General features: G+C 47.1%; 1 protein-coding gene across 1 annotated transcript; it reads right to left on the bottom strand.

Annotated features, from left to right (window-relative positions):
* Positions 1-848: 848 nt before the first annotated feature.
* Positions 849-17980, bottom strand: LOC132078618 (DEP domain-containing mTOR-interacting protein-like). The gene is made up of 9 exons (XM_059480872.1): positions 17805-17980; positions 11045-11223; positions 7450-7573; positions 5977-6155; positions 4810-4995; positions 4306-4446; positions 3955-4025; positions 2171-2275; positions 849-1092 (listed from the first exon to the last, which is right to left on the bottom strand). Exons 1-9 carry the CDS (start codon positions 17888-17890, stop codon positions 967-969), a joined length of 1197 nt encoding a protein of 398 aa, XP_059336855.1. The 5' UTR covers positions 17891-17980; the 3' UTR covers positions 849-966.
* Between the last annotated feature and the right edge of the window lie 7017 nt (positions 17981-24997).

Genomic DNA, 24997 nt, shown 5'->3' with positions numbered 1-24997 from the left:
CAGTGCTGGCAATCATCCTGTCCATGCACAGCACAGCAGGCTAATCACAAACAGGATGCTCTTTGAGCTGGAAAGAAGGAAACCTCCCTAATTTCTTGTTATTACTTGCTTTTCTATATTTAGCTCACTTTCAGGGTAGTTTTCAAGGAGTATTTTGCACTGGCTGCAAATACAGCCATCCTGCAAGCACCAGGGGACAGGGGGCTGGATTTTGGTGGCTTTTACTCATTTTTGTTCCTCCCCAGAGCTACATTCAGACCAGGACACATTTCCTTTTGGCCACACTCTGGTTTTGCTTCCTCCTTTACCCACTGCTCCCCACTAGTTTGCTAGCAGCCTAAATGTTGGGGATCGCTGCCTGCCTCCCTGCTGAGGTGAAGCTGATTAATGAAATTAAGCATTATTAAAGGGTGGGGGCACAAAAAGCGCAATCATGGAAGTGTCACCTTCTCAAGAAACAGCTGTGAACGGCAACCAGCCCTGGCTGTGAGCGTGGCTAAGCCAGGAGAGTAGCAGGAGCCTCAGACTTTACAAGGAACACACATTCCTGCATCCATTTCCTTATTTTCTTGACAGAGCCGTTGGCACAGCTTATGGGGCCATCTGGAGAGCACATTGTGTTCTTGGGAGAGTGCACAGACAGCTCAGGGCAGCTCAGACAGACTCACTTGGTGTAAACTTCTTGCTGCTTTACCAGCTTTGCCACCTGCCTCAGCTTGGCTGGTGGAGAGCTTGCTCTAAGGGGGCTTCATCAAGGGCTGGATTCTCACACTGAAAAGGAGCTGCAAGAGCTCAGACACTCAAAAAGCAGGTAGAGATAAATATTTCAAGAGGATAAAAATCCAAGATTTGTTCATTTGAATGTGTTTATTTGAAAATACATCAAAATGCCTGGGTAACACATCACAGTGAGCGGTCGAGCATGGTCCCTCCCCACAGTCCATCCCTGCCAAGAGCCTCCTTGGCTCATTCAATGGCTTCCATGACTTCCATCACCAGAGTCCTTGGTCCTGTCATGATGAGGCTGCTGATGGTCTGATAGTCCAGGTGCAGAACATAGACCCCATTCACTGAGAACACAAACTGGCACACCTGCAAGAGAGCAGAGACAGCTCACCTCCAGCCCCACAGCACCTCCTGCCCAGGATTAGCTGGAAATGCTGGCTGAGGTGCAAATAACTCGTGTCAAAATGCTGGAAAGCCTCAGGCATCACCAGCCTGTAGCTACACCAATAATCACAGTGCTGCAATCACTGTGACATAAAAATGGGACCAAAGGGATTTAGGCTGTGAGCTAAAAGAGGAAAGAAAAGACTCATTTATGAGCAGGGGATCGTTTCACAGATGGAAATGAAACACAATATTAACATCCAGCAATTTGGTAGCAAATGAGATTAGGTAAGTAGAAATTAACTGGGCTCTTGAGTAAATGAAACAAATTCATCCATCCCCTTCCAATCCTGCCTGAAGCAAACAGGGAGTCACACTCTGCCTCTGAAAAATTCCATTGTTTCAAATATTCATTTGACTTTAGACTTGTATCAGCTTTCAGAATTTACTCCCTTGCTGCTGGGGATTCTGTAGGGAAACAACACTTCTTTCATTCATGCCTAAGACTGCACACCAAACTCACATGCCTGGGCCTAAAGTGAGTTTCAAGCTCCAAGTTCATTTCTCCTGAGCTGTAAATACTGCAAGTTACTTGATGAATCAAATCAAGGCACCAATTTGATATTATTAAAGTTTTGTGTGAATGGAAAACAGCTCGATGGAGAAGTTCATTGTCAACAGCAGGGAAACAAAATGCTCAGGAGCTGAGCATCCCAGGAACTGTAACTCAGGACAAAGCTCTGCTCCTTCCCTGCCTCCCTGGGGTTATATAAAATCACTGGAACTGAACTGGGAATTCTGTGCTTTGTTTTTAGTGGCTCAAACCATTGTGACAGTTTCAAAGTCTGGCACAGGGATGGTTTATTTTTGACAAAGTTTTTTTTAAGTTTCAGCTGCCCGCAACCTCCCTCCCTCTATCTCTCCCAGAGCTCCATGTGCCATTCCATCAGTCTGATCCCCAGGGCAGCAGGTGGAACTATCCTGGAGGATGTGCTCAGCCCAAAAAGCTCAAACAGGACACAAATCCTGTCTCTGTTTATTCTCCATGAGTAGGAGGTACCTTCATCCCTGCAGCAGCAGCAGGTCCTCCTGGGTCCACTGCCTGGATGTGGCAAGGTCTTCCTCCTCGAACCACAAACCCCCAGCCCACTGCATCCCCCACGATCTGCAAGGAAAACAAAAACTCCTTTAAAAACCAAGGAATGGGCAAGGAAAACAAAAATTCCTTTAAAAACCAAGGAATGGGCCGCAGAGAGGAGATGCAACAGCTCCTAGAGAGACAGAGAGATAGAGATGATTCTAACCTGTTCTGGGCAGGAGAGAAAAGGCTGAGCACCAAGTGAGATGCAGAGCTGATTAATTGCTCCCTGCAAAGCTGCTTTCTAATTTTTTATTAATTACCTAACTAATTAATTAATAATTTTTGATTAATTCCCTGTCAGCCTGTGCAGGAAGGAGAATCACAAGCAGCACCAAGCTGTAGTGCAAGGCAGGCACCTCGAGCACGCCCGAGACCATTCCCAGGGCACACACACACCTGCTGAGCCTTTTCCTTGGCACAGCAGAGCATTTCCTGGCTGGAAGGGGCTGCTCCTGCCTGGACACTCTGGTGTCAGCCTGCCAGAGCAGCTTGCTGTGGCACTGCAGCCCTCTGAAGTGCCCAAAAGAGAAAAGGAATTTCCAAGGGGCTTTGCACATGGCCCATATAAATAAATAACAGCAACTGCAGAGCTAAGCAGGAGGAAATGAGCCGTGAAAGGGCCAGGCTGGCAGAGTTGAAGGGCAGGGCAAGAGCATTCAGGAGGAGAATGAGCAGCACTTCCTCAGATGTGCCAGGCCAGTCACCAGCTTGATTTCTCTTGCTCCTTCCCACCCCTTTGTACAGCACACTTAATTTGGGAACCTGATCCACATTTCCTGGTGCCAAACCAGCATGGCAAGGCAGCCCTCACGCTTCCTACACTGCTCCCTGTGAGATTGCCCCTTTCAGAGGTGGGCAGTGAAGGGGTGAGACACAAAAATAGCCAAGTGCAACAGGATCCACAGGGCAGGAGCTGCCTTGCAATATTTCCACCCACCAGCCCTGACATGACCAGTGTACAGCTTTAGAAATAATTTGAAAAGCAAAGCCCCATTCTTGAGTTGTCTGCACCATCTGGAGATTTGTCCATGTAAAAAGCCCAACATGGGAAGGCAAGAGTGGCCCTTGGCTGCTCCCCCCACCCAGTGCAGCTCCATCAGACGCTGTGGATCAAATCAGCACCCCTGATCTGCAGAGGGACCTGAAATGTGCATAGAGCTGTGCATAAAGGGTGTGACAGAGGGTGCGTGTCACAGTCCCAAACATCACAACACTTACTGATCCTACAGCTTGCATGGAGCTGGAGGGAACAGAAATCACAGAATATTAAAATGGGTTGGATTGGAAAGGACCTTAAAGATCACCTTGTTCCTGCCATGAGCAAGGACACCTTCCATTATCCCAGGTTGCTCCGAACCCCATCCAACCTGGCCTTGGACACTTCCAGGGATAGGGCAACCACAGCTTCTCTGGGAACCCTGTGCCAGGGCCTGACCAATGGCAAAAACATTCCAAAATGGGAGATTTTTTCTGGCCAGAAAGCATTTTTTTCCTGCTCTCAGAGGGGCTGAGCACATTTCAACCCACAAGAATGTGTGAAGACATCAACCCCTGGAGAGTCACCAACAAAAAGCCAGGATGATGTGACAAGCAGACAAAGCTTTAGCACGGAGAGGTCAGAGCGGCCAACAGAAAAGCACCAAAGAGCAGGCAGGGAGCTGGGTACTGCTGCTTTAGCAATGCCACTCCCAATGGTCACTCACAGTCAGTGTTTTCTTGACATAGGGGGCCCCAGGGGACAGCAGCTCCTCAGTGGTGACGGGTCTCTTTAACACTAGAGCAGAAGGTGACAGATTCCATCAGAATCAAGGGGTTTGTACAGGAAAGTGCATAACAAGGCAGCCTGGGCATCACTCTGGGCTGCAAAACAGATATTAGAACCACAGTTCCTGCACACAGAAACCTTTGAGTTCATCTCAATGGTTTTCCAAACACACACACAACTTTTCAAATCAAGGTGCAGAGGTGAGGCTGAGGGGTTTGTTTGGTTTGGGACCGTGCCCTGAAGGAGTTGATATCTCCCATACAAAAGCGGGCAATGCAGAAGCCCAGACCTGATTTGGGGTTGCACTCAGCCACAGGAGGGAACACCAAGGTAGGAGGAGCACTGAAGTAGGTGTTGGAGTTTCCAGAGAGGGAAGTGATGCTGCTCCTTCGAACTGCTGAGACAACTTTGATCTCCTTGTTGGTCTGGACTGCAAGAGGCACACAAAAAAATGTTCTGTGTAACAACAGAGTAGTTTAATAAAAACAAACTTCCCCCCAAGACTGACCTACACTTGAAAGGTATGTGTGCACAGAAGAAAGTATTTGAGCTGAGATAGAGTAAAACCAGCTTCAAAGAAAGATCAAGAGCCGATCTGATGCTAAGCTGAGTTATTTTCCTGGGACGGGGGGCCGTGCTAGAGACTGCCAGTGCATTGTGACATCCACCACAAGCCAGTGGGATGGGTGCTCATTCATGGGGTGCCCAGAGGAACCTCTCAAACTCTGCTGGAGCGACACCCTCATCCATGGATACTCTGGTCACTAATCCTTGCTTTCACACCCATGGTTACCAGAGAGGAAGCTGGTGTTGCCAGGCTCTGGGTTGAGCTTTCGGAGGCAGAAGGGGCTGTCGGGGCTCTCGGAGAGGGCACGGGCAGAGTTCTCATTGAGCAGCTCCGTCAGACGCCGCCGCCGGCGGAAGTTGATCCAGAAGTGGTAGAGGATGTCACTGTCAAAGAAGTGATGCCTGTTGGAGACTAGGAGAGAACAGGGGAGGAGGGAGAGGCTGAGGGGGTGGAAAAATAAATAATAAATATCCTGAGGGGTGTTGCCCTGATTTTTTAAGTTTTTCTAAGCCTTCTGAGGTTTACATTCTTGTAACGAACTTTCTCACCCACTTTATGTAAGTAACTTATTGTTTTGCATTCTTATATGGAAGAAGAGAAATTTGATAAACTGTTAGTTTGTCCAGTGTCATTGGAGAGGTGGCACTGTCACCCTCCAATCCACTGTTGCTTTTAGAAATCTATAAATGTTAGAGTCAGAAATTAAAAGCTTTGTAATCTTATATGGAAGAAGAGAGATTTGGTAAACTGTTAGTTTGTCCAGTGTCATTAGAGAGCACCTTCACCCTCCAATCCACTGTCACTTTTAGAAATCTACAAATGTATGAATCAGAAGTTAAAAGTGCTTTTTTTACCTTAAAAAAGCTGTGTGTGTGCATCATGTTATTTTGTGTCCTATAGTGACACTGAGAGTCTTTCATGAACTGTTTTTAATGCCCCTGTGCTGCACTGCAGCTTTTCTGCCTGCAGGGAGGGAGGAACAGCGGGGCCACCCCCAGAGGTGCCATCTCCCAGTGCCACAGCCTGTCCCTGTCCCAAGACACTCAGAGGACTCCCTGCCTTCCGAATTACAGTTTAATTATAGCAGATAGATAGGATCTCCAGCCAAGAGGAGCTAAACATGACATCCTCACGCCCCAGCCCTCCAAACCCAGGGGTGCAGCCCAGCCCCGTGGCCGGCGGCTTTGAAGAACTGAAGAGCAAGAGCTCAGATTTCATCTCAAAGCCTTTGTGGATGGTAAAGACTGCTCCAGTTTCAAAGGTCACCAGCTCCAAACATAGAACTCAAAGGCTCCATTGCCATCTCCAAGTGGGCACTTGACCAGCGCTTGTTGCATGGCATGAATGGGGATTTGTTCCTCCGCTCATCCCTCGCTCCCCGGGCTCGCTCACCATGCTGAATGATCCCGTGCTCCAGCAGGGCCCGGCCCAGCTCCACTGCCTCCTGCCTGTTCTCCACCTCTCCCTCCTGAATGAGCCAGTCGATCATCTCAGAGCCCAGGAAAGTCCTCTGGTACTTCACCGAGTTCTCCTCCCTCACCTTCAGGATTGACTCCTCCACGCTCACCAGCCTGGCACAGAGGTGGGACAAGGCTGCCGTGATGCCAAACATCCCCGGGCAGCTGCAGCCGGGTTTAGCAAGGCCGAGGGGAGTGGGCAAAGCATTGCAGCCAGAACATTGCTGCCAGAGAGCAGCGGGAAGGGAGGCAGGAACCCGCAGCTGCAGTCGGGCACCTCTGTAAATCCTCAGCACAGCGAGGCAGCAGCTCCAGCAGAACCAGGTGAGCTCAGGTAAAGATCGCAGGGAAAGCCAAGCAAGCGACTGATGAGGGTAACAGAGAGCAGAGAGTCCAGATGGAAGGACAAGGTGGATTTCAGCCAGCAGGGGCTCCCTGGCAGCGAGTGAGAGCTCCATCCGGTGTCTCCACGAGAGGGTGCAGCCGGCTCAGCCATCAGAGCGCAGGGATGCGCTCCCATCCCAGGGCAAGGCTGCGGACCAAGAGCGAAGCACGAGGGATGCGCATCTGGCACAGGGGCAGGGAAACACCCAAAATCACCCCCGGCCGGAGGGAGGACCCTCCTTCAGGGCCGGTTTGTGACTCTCGTTGCTAGAATGGGGAGGATGTGAAGCTGTGAAGAGGCTGTTAAAGGAAACGGGTCCAGAGAGTGGGCCGGGGTTAAACTCTGGAAAGATGGCTTGGATTTAGAACTAGAAACAAGTGACACAATGAAAATTAAACACTTGGAGGTGGAAGGAGTTTACTCTTTGGCAATAACCTTTTCCATTACAAATTTTGCAAATTAGGCTAAGAAATAGCCTAAATAGGCTAATAGGCACAGGGATCCAGGCCCACAAGGGTCCTGAAAGTCCCATACCTTGCTGATTTTGGTGGGACATAAGTCCTAACACAGCTGTTGGAAGCAGATCACACAAGGAGGCTGGAAGAGTGCTGGGAACGAAGCTAAGAAAGGGGCATGGACCCAGGCCCACGAGGGTGCTGAAAGTCCCATACCTTGCTGATTTTGGTGGAACATAAGTCCTAACACAGCACACACCAAGAGGCTGGAAGAATGCTGGGAATGCCCCTGGATGTGCCCATCCCAGGAGCACTCAGACTGCACCTCCCTGCAGCAGATCCCAGATCCTGCACGTGGGCTGGAGCCCTTGGAAGCATCCATGGGCTCATAGCAAAGCTCCAGTCCCATGCCCTGGTTATCCTGCAGCCGTGGCAGGGCTCAGGAAATGCAGCATTTCCCAGAAGGGAGGGCAGAGAAGGAAAAGCAGAGCCAGGGGCTCCCAGCTGCAGCCAGCACAGGCAGCAGGGCACAGTCCCAGTGCCCCAGGGCCAGGCAGGACTCACGTACTTCTCATAGAGGCTCTGCCCCCGCAGGAACACCTTCACGTCCTTGCTGAGGGGGAAGGTGCCGTCGTCCTTGCGGAAGCGGTAGAGCAGCTTGGCATCCTTGTAATCCGAGTGCTCGTCACAGACTGCAGGGACACAGGGCAGGGCTGTCAGGGACACACAGGGTGTTGTCTCGTGGCTAAAAGCTGTCAGGGTTTCGTGCCATGTCCTTCCCTGTGCCCCTCATCCCATGGAACAATCGGCATCCGAGCCCCCAATCCCCAAAAATTACCTGCCCGTGAACACCTGAAGCTCATGCTGCTGGGAGAGGTCAATCCCAAGGAACAGACCTTGGCAAAGATGGAGCTGGGGGCAGCGTTTTGTCCCAAACATTAAAACATTCATTAGAAAAAACAGGACTTTTTAAGTATTAATGTTTCAATTTAGACTAAAAGAGGATGAACAGAAATGCCTCAATCAACTTATTTTAAAAGCTACAGCCCCACATAAGCAGACTTAGAGGACAGAGGAAACAAAACCATACTGCACTCAAACCCCCATAAAATTACCTCTGTCTATCAAAAATACTCACAAACAAATAAAATTACTCATAAGCTAAAAAAAAAAAAATGGCACGAACCTTTCCACATAATTTTGTGCCAACCCTGCCCAATTCATTTGCATGGCAAACTGACCTCAAGAGAAACTTTCCTTCAAAGCCAGGTGCAATACAACTGGAATAATTAAATCTGTATGAAAAGCCTGGGATTCATCTTGGGGATGGGCACACACTCTGTAAATGCATGGCTCTATAGTTCATGTAAGCTTTAGCAGGTAAATATTTGGGATACCAAATATTTAAATAAATATGTGAGATAAACCTGCCTGAAACAGACTCCTAGACTACAAGTAAAAAAAAAAAAAAAACAAACAACAACAAAACTAAAACAAAAACCAAAAAAACCCAACCCAAAAGTCATAGTTCAGCTCTTAAAAGTCAGCCTGCCTTCAGCTGCACCCACCTGAAGCAAGAAGAAGAAATTTAAGTGGTAAAAAAAAAAACCAAACAACAAAAAACAGAATAAAGAATATGCCTGGAAAGCAAAGAAAATTAGTCAAAGGGAAAAAGAGAAACCACAAATATTTCCTCACTAAAGTAACACCATCCACTAGAGTGAAATTGAAAACATTCAAGATACTTCTTGTGAAAATTTTAACTCTTTTTCATCCCTCTGAGCAGACTGGCAAAACCACATTCCCCTTCAGGTGAGCAGCAAAATGCCAAAACTTGTCAGATTATCTCGGGCTCATCATTCCTGCAGTGCAGCTGTCTCAGATGCAATCAGGACTCCAAAGCCTGTGACTCACCAAGCACGAGGGCAGGATGAGAAAGTTGTTTTAACAACCTTTGTTTTAAGTGAAAGTCTGCAGCCTCATAGTCCCAAGGAGCAACTACTCCAAAGCCACTGCAACCAGAAATAGAACAAAAAAGCCTACAGGACTGTGCCCATAGAAAACCAAAGCAGTTTTTTTCTATTTAAAGACCAATTTCATTGTGTTTCCAGCATGTAACAGAACCAAAGCTCAGAGCACACCAGACAATTAAGAGGCAGCACAATGATCTTCATGAGATAATTATCTGGATGCCAGGGGAGAAGAGGGCAAACAGTTCAGCCAGACAATTGCCAAGCACCCAGCACTGTGCTGGCAGCCCTCTTTCCACAGGACTAACAAAATTAATGGACACAAGGCAAGTTGGAAAGTCATCTTCTGTGTCCTGCCAGGAATTGTCACAGGAGCAGGAGGGACATGTCTTAATATGCAATCAAAACAGTGCTGGCACCCAGTGCTGCACAGGTTTAATTAACTAATGGATTTGTTTGAAACTGTCAGCTGGGGAAATGGAAGAATGATCAGGTGTAAGCGTTAATGGTTAACTAAGAACTCCCTGCTTCATTTTTTTTTGTGATAAAGCCCAGCAGCAGTTTATTTTTATTCTAGGCAGTTTAATGCAAAGGGCATTACCCTCAGTAAGGAGCAGATAGCAACAGGGAGTGTTTGCATTGCAGTGGTCAAAGGCAGCTATTTTTGGACCCCAGAAAAGAGGAGGGAGGAGAGGGTTTGGTTTGGTTTGGTTTGGTGTGGTCATCATCTGCTTCTGTCTCCTCAGCTACATCCTCGTGTGACAAACCAGCACCTATCTCCTACCCCAAAGCCCTGGGAGCTCAACCCTTCTCACTCATGGCAGAGGTGTTCCAGGGATGTTTGAGAGTCTGGGGGTTCTGTTCCTGGCTGGGTCTGAAAACCGCATGGACAGGAATTGCTTTTTGCCCATCTGAAGCACAGCTTGTTTTCTGTTGTTATATCGGGACCAAGGGCTGGACCTTGCTCTGCAGCACAGAGCTCAGTATGTGACCTGAGTTAATTCAAAACTCCTGAAAGTTCCAAAGAAATATTAAAAAGAAAAAAAAAACTGAGTACTGCTAAGAGCTGGGCTTGAGCATCAAGCTGCTTTTTCTCCACACTTCCTTTTTTTCCCTTCCTTTTTAAATTTCTTTTTAATCAGGTTCCACAGACAAGCCTTTGTAATATCAGCACACACTTAAATCCCAAGGGAGGCTTTCCTACAGGATTGCTTCATCTTTAGGTTCACAGGTGACAGATTAAATTTTCCTTGGAGTGATGTGGACTCCAGAACCCTCTTTGTCCCAGCATGAGGAAACTGAGGAGTACTGGGGTGTTATGGTGCAGAGGTGAAATGTGCTATAATTCAGCTTCCACTTCTGTGTGACACAGACATGAGCCAGAGCAGCTGCTGTACAGGAATACAGGTCAGGTGTTACTGGGCTTGCTTTCAAAGGGGAGACACTTTAGATGTCGTTTTACCAGTGCACAGCCCAAGCTCCTCTGGTGGGCAGGGAACTCACAGAATGACCAGGTTGGAAGAGACCTTCAAGGTCATCGAGTCCAACCCAGCCCCAACCCCTCAACTAAACCCTGGCACCCAGTGCCACATCCAGGCTTTGTTAAACACATCCAGGGATGGTGACTCCTCCATGTCCCCAAGCAGGCCATTCCAGAAGTTTATCACTCTTTCTGTAAAAAAATTTTTCCTAATATCCAGCCTATATTTCCCTTGGATCAGCTTGAGACTATGACGTCTGGCTCTGTCAGTAGTGCTTGGAGAAAGAGACCAACCCCACCTGAGTACAGCCGCCTTTCAGGGAGTTGTAGAGAGTGATCAGGTCAGATCCGAGTCCCCTTTTCTCCAGGCTGAACACCCCCAGCTCCCTCAGTGGTTCCTCACAGGGTTTGTGTTCCCAGCCCCTCACCAGCCTCGTTGCCTCCTCTGGACACACTCCAGCATCTCAACATCCTTCCCAAACTGAGGGGCCAGAACTGGACACAGCACTCAAGGTGTGCCCTCACCAGTGCCGAGTACCTGGCACACCCCCAAAGGCATCGCACAGCTTCCCACCAACCCAGCCCCATCCATCCTTCCCCAGCCTCTCCAGGAGCCCTCACCCACGGCAGGTGGCACACAGGGACACGGCCCTGTGACACACGGGCTGAGCAGACACTCAGCCCGCCCTGGGGGTGGCAGGAGCCCCACACACCGTGGTGGATGATGTAGTGGTCCATCAGTTTCTGCATGAGGCGGATGGCGGTCTCGCGGTCGGGCGCGTCCTTGTGCTCCACCAGCCAGTCCGTCAGCTCCTTGGCCACGAAGCAGTTGGGGTACGTGCGCAGGTGGAACCTCCTGTCCTTGATCAGCTTCCCATCGTGCAGACGGAGCCTGGGGGGAACAGCAGCCACTGAGCACAGCTGGGTTCTCAGGGGAGCTTGGGCCTGATGGCCCAGATCTGTCCAGCCTGCAGAGACCACCCTGGATGTGCTGGGGCCGGTGCCAAGCAGCCAGGGAATGATCAATTCAACCAAACCGCTTGGCACTGCCAGGCTGCATCAGCCAATCCTAGGGAGACTCTCTGTCACAGACATCTTTTTATGGAAAATCCTTTCCTTAGGATTTTTCCTCCTGAGAAGCTGAGAGGCCTCAGGAACAAAATGTAAACAATGGTTATCTGCTGCTGTGGAATGCAACAGGTGGATCTGTGATTGGTCTCATGTTGGTTGTTTCTAATTAATGGCCAATCACAGTCAGCTGGCTCCAACAGAGAGTCTGAGCCACAAGCCTTTGTTATCATTCTTTGCTATTCTATTCTTAGCTAGCCTTCTGATGAAATCCTTTCTTCTATTCTTGTAGTATAGTTTTAATATAATATACATCATAAAATAATAAATCAAGCCTTCGGAAATACGGAGTCAGATCTTCATCTCTTCCCTCATCCTAAGACCCCTGTGAACAAAATCACACCTCTCCACCATCCCCTTCTCCCCTCCTGCCACCACTCAGGTTGCCTGAGCAGATGTAGTCTGACCCATACATGTATTTTCATTCTAAACAAGCCCCTAAAACCCACAGCAGCCAAGCAAAGAGGGTGAAGAGGGGACAAACTCAGATAATAAAAAGTACATGTATTTGTACGTACAAATAGCACATTTGTATTTGTATATGTCTCTTGGCATGATTCTGTGTCTAGTTCTCCTTCCCCATGGCCACGAAAGCAGGAATAAAGCTGCCTCCAGGACAGAGCCTTACTCATAACTCCAGGTGGGAGCAGTAACAGGAGCTCTCCTTTCTCCTGTCCAAGCAAACAGTGCCAAGTGGATCCCAGCACCACTTGATCCCTGTACCCACTAACCCACAGCAGCAGTGGAGAACAGTCCTGGCATTTTCTGGTTCCAGCTGGGATTGAATGGGACAGAGTTTACCCAAAAACAACCCTCCTCTCCTCACAACCCCAATGTTATGGCTGGTCTGCACCTCTGATGGAAAGGTAGATGGGGGAAGGTTACTCAGGTGAGCCCAGCTTTGACTTTCAAAAGGACCTTAACAAGTGAGTGAGCCACAAGGCACAGAGTTCCTCTGTGCTCCAGCCAAAGCCAGCCCACCTTGGCAGCAGATCTGTCCGGGGGCCAAACTCTGCCCTGTGGCCATGGCTGTTCCCAAAACACCAGCGCTGGAAAATGCCCAGTGTGTGCAGCAGGCTCCGAGGGGAGATGTTAATTAAACATCTCTGTAACTGCAGGATGGTTTTTGTTTCAAATTATTCCTCGCAATTCCCAGTTTCGCCCCAGGCCAGTGAATTTTACTAGGGCATTAAACACTGCAGCCTTTTGTTATTTCATGCCTCAAGTTCTTTTGTTCTTTTTTCCTGTTGCACAAAATTTTAAGTACCTCACAAGAAGTTTGAATACGCTAAAAATCTCTCAGCTTACAGTGGATTATCCTATATTGAAAGATTTATAAATACTAAGTTCCTAAAAGTTTTACCATCAAATGTTTTGTTAGAAGAATAATTAGTAATTGATTGCTGAAATTAATGCCGAGAAGTTGACAGAAGTTTTCAGATCTTCCTGCTAATTAAAATACTGACTAAATATTCATGCAGAACCTGCTCCTGGCCTTGCCTTGCACAGACTTCTCTCAAATCCTGAGATCCATATCCAGTGTTCACTCTTTACCTGGATGGTTGATTCCCACGTGTGAGCAGCACTCGTTCTGCAGATGGATTTTACCCAGAAAGAACACTCCACAGACAGCTGCCTGGCTATTTTTAGAGTTTTTGTCTTTTTTCTTCCTTTATTTCATGGTCCACTGTCAAAACGCAACCAGACACAGTCAGCAGTGATTGCAAAGAGAGGATCCCCACCCATGGAGGAAGACACAGCCAATTTTATTTTTCTCTCCTTCACAATCAAAAAGTGGGAAGGCACTTTGGAGGAGTATTTGGAAAAGATAAGAAATGTTCCAAGAGTGTTCTATTGCCACCAAGAGTCTACAGGAGTCCATATATAGAATATATATAGAAGTCTATATATAAGAATATAGACTCCTATATATATAGACTATATATATATATATATTTACACTCACATACACCCCCTATACATATAATAATACATAGACCTTATAACACAAAGTCTGAATAGAAACTGGTTAGGAGAACACCATTTTCACTATTTTATTCCTTTTATTTGAGCATGTTTCAGAGTATATTATAACAATGCAGAGATTCTGAAGGAGATAAATAAAATTTAAAAAGCAAATATTTTTAGGAAGCAATGCTGCCAAGTTATGATATTTTAAAATTTTAAAAATACATTTATTCTAAAAATATTTGTTTGGGAGCAACTGCCAGGACAGGAATTAAGAGGTATTTCAGCACCTCTGCAGCAGCATCTTGGGCCTTTAAGGGCTGTTTTAAACTTGTGACGAGTTTTCCCTCTGTCCTGCAGACTCAGGGCAGCGGAAGAGGCTCGGCTGGAATGTCCTTGCAGACTTTTCACTTTCCTCTTGTTTACTGTTTCCTGTCAACCCTGAAGAGACAAACTTTGTCCTTCAGACACAGGATGTAACAGCTCTTGTGTGACGTTACAAAAACAAAGCTGGTGAAACCATGCGGGTTCTAATCATGCTTCCAGATAAATAAGATTAAGGAAATATATAATAATATGCAATATTATGAGTTTTGTAGATGGCAAAATCCACCCTGTGGACATATTACTTCTTCAAAAGGAAAAAAAAACCAAAAGCAGAATAAGATCAGGATGAAACACTTGCTGGAACATGAGAATGGGCTCTTATGAAACACTCCTGGCTTGGCAGGCAGAGCCTCCACGTGCGTTTGCTTTGGGAAGGTTGTGTTGGGCAAGCAAATTGTTTCTTTGTCAAGGTCACTACAAAGCCATCATTATTCATCCTGGGTAACCTTGTGGAAAGGGACATCCAAACAGAAGAGGAATAAACTCTCCCTCACCTCCCATGTAAACAAACCTTGAGCATCTCAAATGACAAGGTGGATCTTTCAAGGATATTAATTCCAGTTCACAGTGCCACAGCAGCTAAGCACAAATGAGCGGCCTTGGAAAGATGCCTCATCCAAAAGATCTTTTCTGTTCCTATCTTCACAGGAACAAACAAAAAGCAAATTAAAAAAAGAAATCAAAACAACAAACAACTAAGTGCTCACTAAAGGGCAGCAACAGCCACAGGAGCATTTCTGCAAAGCAGCTGCTGCTGGAGAGGCACATCAGGCAAAAGAGCTGCTGCAAACACTGCACATTTTGCTGTAAATGGGCTCAGCAAAGCCCAGTTTGCATCACCCCCAGTCTGAAAAAGCACCAGTACATGTGGGGACACAGGCTTTGCACACCCGTGACAGCCCAAAGTGGTACTGAGATGTTTCATTTTCCTTGTATTTAAATATAAGTATAGGAAGACTTAAATCTCAGAAAGAAATCCCAGCAAGCACGAGTCTACTTCCCATTCCTCCCTTTTACTAGTGCTGGAATTGAATAATTAGCTTTTTAAGGTCATTGTGACCATGAAGTCTCATCTTTGAATAATGTTCACTGTTACATCAAGCAGTGGCCCATGATTCCTCAAGGAAGTCACACTCTCCTCAAGAGATCCAAGTCTAACAGAGAACCACCAAACCTCCTGCAGACAAATGACTTTTGGGCAAGAATACAAATTTTGGCTTGTTCAGCCACACACCTTTAGTGAGCTCAATTTCCAGAGCATCAAAGAATGAGCATTTTATTTAACAGCATTTCAGCTTGAGTATCCAAATAAAACACTAGCCAGCTCTGAAAGTTTTGGACAGTGGCAGAAATTGCAACTTTATTCTTTGTAGGAAAAAAACCTTCCTTCTCCTCTCACTTTTCCTGTGCAAGATATAAATTTACTGAGTATATTTTATGTTTAGGAGTGATTAATGAAGCTTAGCAGAGCTATTAGAGCACAGCTGCTTCTCTTGACCATGGGAATACCCAGATGAGAGTGCACCAGGGCTTGTCCATACTTGAGGAACTCTGATTACAGCAGGGTGTGAATGCAAAGCGAGGAAGCTGCTCCAGAACCTCTCTGTGCAGATAAGCCATTTGTTGCAATTAGAAGTGACTAATTGGGCCTCTCTTACAGAATGCCACCCAGGAATACACAACGCCCAGTAAAACCAATGTGATTTTCATGCAAGTTTTTATGTCTGACACAAGAGGAATGACAGGAGACATGAGGAATGAGCCTGAGCCAGCAGCTCTGTCAGACTCAAGGCCAAAATATCAGTGAAAATTTTATTTTTGTCTTTCTGGTGAAGAGAGACCAAAATACAAGTTTTATTCCCCCCTCCCTGGACCAGGCAGCTGTTGAATTAGAGGGACCCTGGCAGATTGGCCAGGAGGTTTGGGTTTGCCTATCTCCCACTGATTCCTTCAGGATCCACTTCATTCCCAGCCATCCACAGGCAGCGTTCCTCCAGCCCTCACTGTGCAGCTATTCCTGGCTGGGAAACACATCCTGACACTGAACAGACTCACCCCTCTGGCCAAACCAAACTCTGAGGCATTTGCAAACTTGCTGGGGAGCCAAAGAACTGTAAAGATGGAGCAAAGGTTTGTTTGATTTAATGTAATAGTGGGGAGGCAGGGCAGGAAGCGGGGAGCAGGGAAAAACAAATGTTTGATGTTTCGTGTGGATACAGCGGCGTTATTTGCTGATGGAGGTTTACTGAGTCAGGGCAGGCTCCTTTCCATGCCTCTGTATTCCACATCTGGGGAAGAGCAGGGGAGCACAACATGGAAATTTATCCCTGTCCATCTGATGCTGTCTGACACATCACCCAACATCTCTGCCTCAGTTTCCCTGTTGCTCTCCAGCAGCTATCCAGGAAAATCCACACCACTAACTCCTGACTCCCAGGCTGTGAGATCCTCAAAACACAAGGGACAAATTCAAACTCTGTGTGTTCTGCCTCAATTCTCAATTCTCCTTCCAGCAGAGGTTCAGTGTAGCAGCAGCCCAGCTCCAGGCTGGTGTCCATGTCCTCATTCTCCTCCTCAGGTTTTACACCAACAGCTCCTTCCCATCCTTGTGCACCAGGAACAGGCTCCTGCCCAGACCAAAGCAGAAGGATGCAACTGCTGTGTGCCCAGCCCCAGAAAAAGGACCATCCTCTCCCTCACTGGGAAATCTCAGATTTTGGGAGCTCCCCAAACCAGGAAACTTCAAGGCACTACAGCTATGGGGGGAAAAATAAATAAATAAAAAAGAATTATGGATGTCCCCAAAACTACATAAACTTTGGGCTTTCTATTCAACTTTAGCCCAGTCTGCAGCGTACTGGAAGAGTTCTGTTCACAAACAAATTTACTGTATCCCCTACTCATGCTTACAGTCACAATCACCAAATTGTCCAGGGTCTGATCTGCTCCCGTCCTGCCACAGGCATGGGGAAGTCACATCACCCCCCACAAATGGAACACAGCTTTAACACACAGCTTGAATATTTTGTTTTCTCTCTTAATATCTAACCCCTTCCTTTGGCCCAGGCTATGCAGCTCAACTTAAAGCTCAGTCACTCCAGATAAGTTACTGGAAATACAAATATGAATAAACCTGCTCTGTTCCTTGGCTGTATGCTCAAGATGGGGCCCCAGTCCTTAGGTGGAAATTATCAGTCCTTGGTAGAGTACAAATAATAAAGGTAAAGCTAACAGCGCTCACTAAGAAAGGACAACAAACCTACCGCAAGCTAATTTTAGGGCTCTGATGATAGCACACTCAGGCTCTGGACTATTTACATTATCAAGGATATATTTCCTATTTCCACCCACATTTCATAACAAACCAGAACAGCTCCAGATACAAATAAGCAAAGTGCTCTAGAGCTAGGAAAGCCCACAGTCAGATGCTCGGAAGCAAGGACGGGGTTCTGACCGCACATAGACAAGAACACATTTTCTCAGCCACACATTGCAAAGCAGAATGGATTTCTGTCTTCATAAGAAGAAAACCCTCAGAAACTGCTGAAGGCCTGGGACTACAGAAGTTCCCAAAAGAGACTTTCAGGAAAGGGAAGATCCAGTTCAGGCACGTGGAATGCCCTTCCAAGTCACCCGGAAAGCATCCCCAGCAGTGCTGCTGTCCTTATCCAGGCAGGGTCAGGGGGCTTCTGGGTGCCACCACATCACTCTCTGTGCTTCGGGGAAGGTGGAAAGGGACAAAAAAAACCTGCGGCCATCTAAACTCACCCATCGGTGCCCTGGTACCTGGGGGTGAAGGGTGGGAGACGCCAGAGAGGAGCAGCAGGACAAGGTATAACAAGAGCAGCTGGCTCAGCACTCTGGTGGATGAAGGAAGGATCAGCAGGCGCTGCAGAGGGGGAAAGCTCGCTCAAGGATAAAGCTCTGAGCCTGCTGCTAACGGGACACAGCCCAGATCCTTGTGCGCAGGAGGAGCCCGGGACCTCCTACCTCAGCTGCTCTCCAGCAATCATCACCTCAGCCCTGTAGTGCTGCTCCGTGGCTTTCTTCTTGAGGCTGCTGCTCAGGCTCTCCATGCCGGGCCGGGATGCTCCCCATGGGCAGGCTGGGGAGATGCGGCTCCCCCGGGGCAGGTGAGGCAGCCCGAGCTGCTGACTGCGGCCCCACGCTGTTCCTCCTCCTGGGCAGGCTCCGGAGGAGGAGCCTGCTGCAATCCGAGCGCGGCTCTGCCGGCTGCTCCCTCGCTGCGAGCCCGGGAGGTGCCCGCGGGGCGCCCTGCGCGGCCGGGGATGGCTCTGGCGGGCTCCGGCACTCACCGCATGGAGGATGAGCCAAAGATGGACACAGCGGCTCCTTCCTTACGCTGTAACCTTCCTGCGGGGGTTAAAGATGCGCTGTTCCCCACGAAAAGCTGTGTGCCTCATTCCCATCTTCCTCCCTGAGGGCTCTGTGCCTTTCCGCGGGTTGGGATGCATCCAACACCGCGGCCAGCACTTGCCAAAGGGCGATCGGAGCAGCTTGAGCCACCTCTGTGCAGGCTGGATGGAGAAGCACAGGCTGTAAGTATCCAGATCTGGCACTGGTGAGTCTGGAGCTCTGCTGGAGCCAACTGACACTGATGCCAGCTCTAAAATCTGCCTCTAATAATGGGAATAATGGGTGAGCTCCACTGGCGCCAAGCTGACACTCATACCACCTCTAAAATGTGCCTCTACCACTCATCATTCCCAATATTTGAGGAACTTTCTGCAAGGCCAGAGCTGACCTGAAAGTGATGGTGACCAGCAAAGGAAAAGGCAGAGGAAGTGGGATATAAGAGGGTTAATTACACCCATCACTACTGTCAGGTTCCTGTAAAATCATGCTTCCATCAGTTCAATCAGGAGTGAAAAATACTGCCTGGCACAAGGGATCAAACCTCAGAAACACAAAACCTACCAAAAGAGAGTGTGGAGAAGATGAGTGTGAGGGCAGGGAAGGAAATTTTATCAGCTAAGGAGGTTCTGCTTCAATTTAAGTCTAATAAAGCATCAATAAACTAAGCGATGTCTTAATTAGCTCCTCTGTAGCAGTAATTCATCAGCAGGCAGTGAGTTTGCCGTTGTCTCCATCAGCACAGACTTCCAGGCTGCTACATAAATCCCATAAATGCTCCTAAATCCACCCACCTGGGCTGGGGGCGCGGGAAGAGCAGCATGAGGAGCAGGGGACACGGGGTAAAGGCACCACCTTAGATGGAGGCGCCTTGGGTTTCTTGTGGCTCCTGCTGGTGGAGGAGCAGCGGAGGGAAGGAGCTGGGCTGGGCAGAACTCGGCGCTGCCGTCCAAGGCAAACAGCGGAGCAGCGGGATGGAATGGGATGTTCCAACAAGGATCCTCTGTCCGGCGCAGCTCTGCCCGTGTCCCCTGGCCAGAAAGGCAGAACAGGCTCCCCTTGTGTGCCCTGGAGGTTCCTGGAGCCCCCTCCGGGCTGGCCGAGCCAGGCTCAGCTCAAGGGGGGCTCCCAGGGCAGGCTGGGCTGGTCCTGCCCTGCTGCACATCCTTCATTCCCAACGGGAACACAGAGGGGAGAGCCCCCCAAACCTGCCCATCCCTGCCCACAGTGCTGCTTCAGCTAGGGAGAAACTGCTGCTGGTTTAATCGTCATAACTATCTTCAATCACGTGATAATAAGTATTTTCAGTCATTGGATAGTAACTATCTTCCTTAAAAATATATATATAGTAATTATATATATATAGTAATTATATATATATATATATATATATATATATATATATATATATAAAATTACTATCTTCCTTAAAAAAATTCCCACATTCCCAACAGGAATACAGTGGGGAGAGCCCCCCATTGCTCACCGTGCTGCTTCAGCTATGGAGAAACTGCTGCTGGTTTAATCATCATAACTATCTTCAATCACTGGATAGTAACTATCTTCCTTAAAAAAAAAAATATATATATATAGTAACTATCTTCCTTAAAAATATATATATAGTATCTTCCTTAAAAAAAATATATATAGTAAGTATCTTCCTTTAAAAAAATTATATATAGTAACTATCTTCCTATATATATATATATGTATATATATATATATATACACACACATATATATACATATATATATACATATATATACACACACACTCATATATATATATATATATATATATATATATATATATATATATATATAGCTACCTTCCTTAAAAATATATATATATGTATATATAAATACTCAGCTCCAATCCTGAGACTGTTTTACAGTAACAAGGTAAAAAGGATTTCAGTTCCTGCCAGCTTTTTCCATGAAAAACAAAAAACACAGGAGGGAAAAACTTATTTCTCCAGTAAATAGCCTTGTAAAATGTGTCCTTTAAATTAGACATTAATGTTTATACTTGAGATACACAAAAAAAGGAAGAGAAATATAAAATATATTATCTCCCCATGTCAAGCTTGGGGAGCAGTCAAGGGAGCAGAGTGAGGGCAGGGCAGGCAGGGATATCTGGGGCTGCTGAGGATGGAGGGATGGAAAGGATGATGGGCAGGGCGATGGACTAAAACTTCTCCTGAGAGCACAGAGCACCACTGTGAACCTGCAGCTGTCCTAGAGGAGGTGTCTGGAGTGTCTGTTTTCCCAACAAGGACCAGGGCCAAGATCATTAAATGATTCAGCAGCCTTGAGACAAACTCCTTGATAGGAGGGTTTTCCCCTTCAGATGCATAAATTGTGCAAATTATCAATACTGGATGTTAAGCCTCAAAATCTAAATTAATTTTTAAAAAGAATTAGGTAAATTCCTAATGAAGGATAGGTCTTGGTATTGAACATGGAAATCCAGGTGATTACTTCTGTTTTCAGTGATGGAATTTACAAGAAATTATTAGTGGAAAAGTCACTCACGATTTCTTCTCCTCTTTCCCTGATTTCTGCTACTGGTCCACACCAGAGCTGGGATCCAGGCCTGGAGGAATTTCTGCTCTTCTTCAGCTCAACATCTGAATGTCACAATCCCAGGGGTTTCACACTGACATTTAATGGGAAGAGCACCTCACCAATTCATGAGAAAAGGGATGTTAAACCAAAACCCTGTGCTCACAGCACTGAGCTCTTTAACCTCAGCAGAGTGCTTTGCAAATCTGAGCTTTCCCCCAAAGCATTTTGTTCCCTTTTTTGAAGGGAATGTAGGGAATACAGCCAGCAAGCTGCTGTTAACTCCATCCTGGAGGTGACAGAATTTCAGGGTTGAGAAAAACAATCCCTAAATATGTCTCCTTCACTCCCCATCCATGGAGGGATTAATTAGATTGAATTAGTTATCAGCTCCATCTGCAGATGAAAACTGCTTTGCACAGGATGGCTTTGGAGTCCAATCTACAATGGATGTGCAGAGTCCCTTCACCTAGGTCTCCCCTCCAGAGGAACTGCAGTGTCTGAATTTTCTGTTTCAATAGATTAGGAAGTAGTTTGACTCATTAAGTGTTCAGAAAAGATAGAGGCACCTCTGGGTACAGCCAAATATCTTTGTTTTCAGCTCCCAACTTTGTTACATCAAACAGAAGGTGCAGTACTCATTCATTTTTTTTTTGTTTCCTTTTTTCCCTAGCAGAGCTGAGAAAAAGACAGGAACAAATAAGATGAGTTTGTTTTGAAAAGCTGTAAAAAGCTGTTTGTAAATCTTGCCAGGAGTGAGCACGGAGGACACCAGGAGCTGTCACAGCCATCCTTGTCCCTGGCTGCAAAGCTTGCCTTAGTCCTTTGCCTAAATTTTGTCCTCTCAGTGGCATTTGAGGCCTGCATTTCAAGCAGAGAGCTGGAGAAATCTCCCATGCAGGGGAGCAGAGTCTGGCAAGATCAGGTGCAGATTTTTCCTGCTCTGAGCTGCCCATCTGATGGCAGCAGGCTGCAGCCAGCCAGCGCTGCTGCCCCACACACCAAATTTGATTTCACTTAAACAAAAAAAAACCCTAAAAAACTTTAAAAGGATTTCACTGCCAACATCAATGCAATAAAATCCCTTCCCCAGGCCAGCTGTCCTTGCCAGAGAGCAATTCCCCGGGGCAAGTCCTTGTCCCCAGCAAGGTGTGCTCACCTGGGCTGGAGCCCAGAGCTGGGCTGGCAGCAGTGCCCAGCATTGTTTGGGAGCCAGGCCCTCCCTGCTGCTTCTGGAAAAGTTATTTCTATTCCAGTAAAGGTCACAGGCCTCCCCCCGGGCTATTTGTGCTTAACTCATTGGTGCCCAGGCCACAGCAAACACCGGAGGCCACCTGGCATCAACACTTGGAGAAGCACATCAGCGATTCTGGGGGCATCTTGCACGGACATCCTTCATCCACATCAGCCAGGGAATGCTCCTGCAGCCAGTAAAGCCAGCCTGGAGGTTGCTGTGCACCAGGGAAGCACATTGCACCCTGGAGAATCCTGCACTCCTGGGCTGGAGTGGGCAGCAGTGCTCTCAGAGAAAAGTGGAAGATTTATTTCCATCTAGTGGCAGAAAATGAACATGGTATTCAGCAATTTCTCATTACTCAGTTATAAATCTGAGCTGGAGCTCTCCTGTCATTGAGTGTCCTTCATTTTGTTCCAGAAAAACAAATTGGGGTGTTTGAGCAACATGTTGCATATTTCTACAGAAAGGAGAGGCTGCTAACCTGAAGTAATTAAGTGGAAGCCAAAATAGTTTGGTTGGCTTCAAAGTAACAAATGGGGGGATCTTTGTTGTCCTTAAAATTGTAAACAAATACAGCTCAGTCCTGGTTCTCCAGAACAGAACTACAAGGAATAGAACTTCAGCTTGGAAAACAAACAAGAAAACAAACAAACAAAGAAAGAAACAAACAACACTGCAAAATTAAATTCTCCCATGATTGCATTGCTTCGGGACCTGCAGCTTCAATGAAAACACCACCAAGTACTCACCTTCTTTATTAACTAATAAAAGTTTTCATTGGGAAAAAAGAAAACCAACAAAGAAAAAATGACAACAAAAGAAATGCTCTTACACAACAAGACACAGAACTTTGTCACCTCCACTTCCCCATTCCTCAACAAATTCCTCTCTGTTATGCTTTGTGCTCCCTCCCAAGGTCTGGGACCAGCTTAGAGACACACCTTGGTGTGGGCAAGAAGCTTCAGGGAGTTGCAGCAGCCTCAGGTTCCGATTCTATCTCTTCTTGCCAGTCCTGCAGCAACACTGGGCAGCCTGACCTGACTGGTGAAGCCCTATCTGGGCAGATTAGATTTGTAATTCAAGTCCAGTGCATTGAGCTGCTCCCCAAAGGTGACAGCTGATGGCTGGAGTCAATAGGCAATTTGTGAACACAGAATTAAAACAGCAATTCCCTCTTGAATGGTATCAAGCTTCAATGAAACAACAACACACAGAAGAGGTTCTGTAAGGAGGAAAATTCCTCGTTTGACCTTGATCACAACAGCCTTTATATAGGCTGGCACATCAATTTACATATATTAACCATCCATGTCAGCAGAGTAGGGGAAAAAATGTATATCCAAGTGGTTTTTGTTCTAGGTAGTAAAACACCATTCCATTGAAGGCAAGATGAGCAATCCAGTGCAAACTGCTGATACCAATCTCAATCAGAAGTGGTGAATTTTTTTCATAAAAGACACACTCCAAGCTTTCTGCCTTTCCTGGCAGAAGCTGATTTATCTATCGTAAAATTCACCAGCCTCAGCCACGCTGAGCAGCCTCTCTGAGGGAGCACATTTTGGCAGGGCTTATAGGGACAGACAAGAACTGGTTTCCAAAGTGTGCAGAGCTGATAGCACTGGATTTTCCTGCTGGAGCAGCAGTCATGATCCTGGTGAGGTACAACATGACTGTTCTTGGCAGTGCTTGCAGCCAGCCCTGCCAGAGACTCAGTCACTCCCACTCATTCTCAGCAACTGCAAGTACAAGGAGGCTTCTCCTAGGAGATCTTTTCAGAATCTTTTTCATCTCTTCTGGTTTTAGCCAGTTTAAACATTGCCATCAGGGCAGTGTTGGTGAAATTCACATTGGAGGCAAAGCAGCGCTTGAGGATAAATGCAGGGTGGTTTCATCTCACCTAAAGCAAACATCAGTGCCTTGCTCAAAGCAGGAGCTGACCTTTCTTTTCCTGCCTTCCTGAGGAGATGCAGCTCCTTGCTGACAGAGCACAAATGGCTGGAGCTGACACAGCCAGGCAGCCTCTCCTGGCCTCCTGCAAATCCGTGACTGACCAGCAGGAATGATCACACTGCAGGTCTGACAGAGCAGCAGTATTACTGCGCCTGAGTGGGTCGCTGGTGGTGAGAGAGAGACGGTGAATCTTGTTTCTTGATCAGAAGGCTGATTTATTTATATATTATATATAATACATTATGACTATACTAAATAGAATATAGAGAGAGGTTTGCAGAGCTGCTAGGCTAGGCGAAGAATCGATAGAAAGAATCTATAACAAAGTTTTGTCCAAGGACTCAGTCCCCTAGCTTGCACTGGTGATTGGCCCTTAATTATAAACATAGAAAATGAGCCAATCAAGGTGTCCCTGTTGCATTCCACAGCATCTGATAATAATTGTTTACCTTGTCTTCTGAGGCCTCTGGCCTCCAGAAGACACAGAAACCCGAAAGAAAGGATTTCTGTGAAGAAATGTCTGCGACACAGCAGGGTTTACAGCTTCCCTGCAGGATAACACAGATCCATCTTGTTTTCCTCTTGGGATTTTCAGTTTTCACCCCATGGCTGCATCCTGCAAACCTCTGCCAAAGCAGTGGGCAGCTGCAGAGCCTCAGGGGGTCCTTGTGGAGTTTGGAGGGTGATGGTGAAGCTGCTGAGCCCAAACCTGCTGCAGATGGCTGCTGTGGACAAACCTTCTGGAACAGAGGAGAGCAGGAGGAGGGAAAGCAGGACACATCCCCAGTGCCTGCTCCACACCTCAGAGGCCACAAGTGTTTGGTTGTGTGGAGTGAGTGAGCCCAGAGTCACTTCCTGAGCCTGCATTTGCCTTGGAGGACACCTACACAGATCAATAATGGCACTTGCTGCTGGTCTGGGATCAGAGCACAGAGTGGGACATGGCAATGCAGCACTGACCTGTCCTCCCTCAAGGCCAAGCCTTGTGTCTCCTGGTCTCAGTTTTCTGGTCTAGACTCCCCTTTTTCTATCAGCTTTTACTGACTGTGCTCAGTCT

This window comes from Ammospiza nelsoni, chromosome 12 (genome assembly GCF_027579445.1).
Source record: "Ammospiza nelsoni isolate bAmmNel1 chromosome 12, bAmmNel1.pri, whole genome shotgun sequence".
NCBI lineage: Eukaryota > Metazoa > Chordata > Aves > Passeriformes > Passerellidae > Ammospiza > Ammospiza nelsoni.
This window is presented reverse-complemented; position numbering and strand designations above follow the sequence as displayed.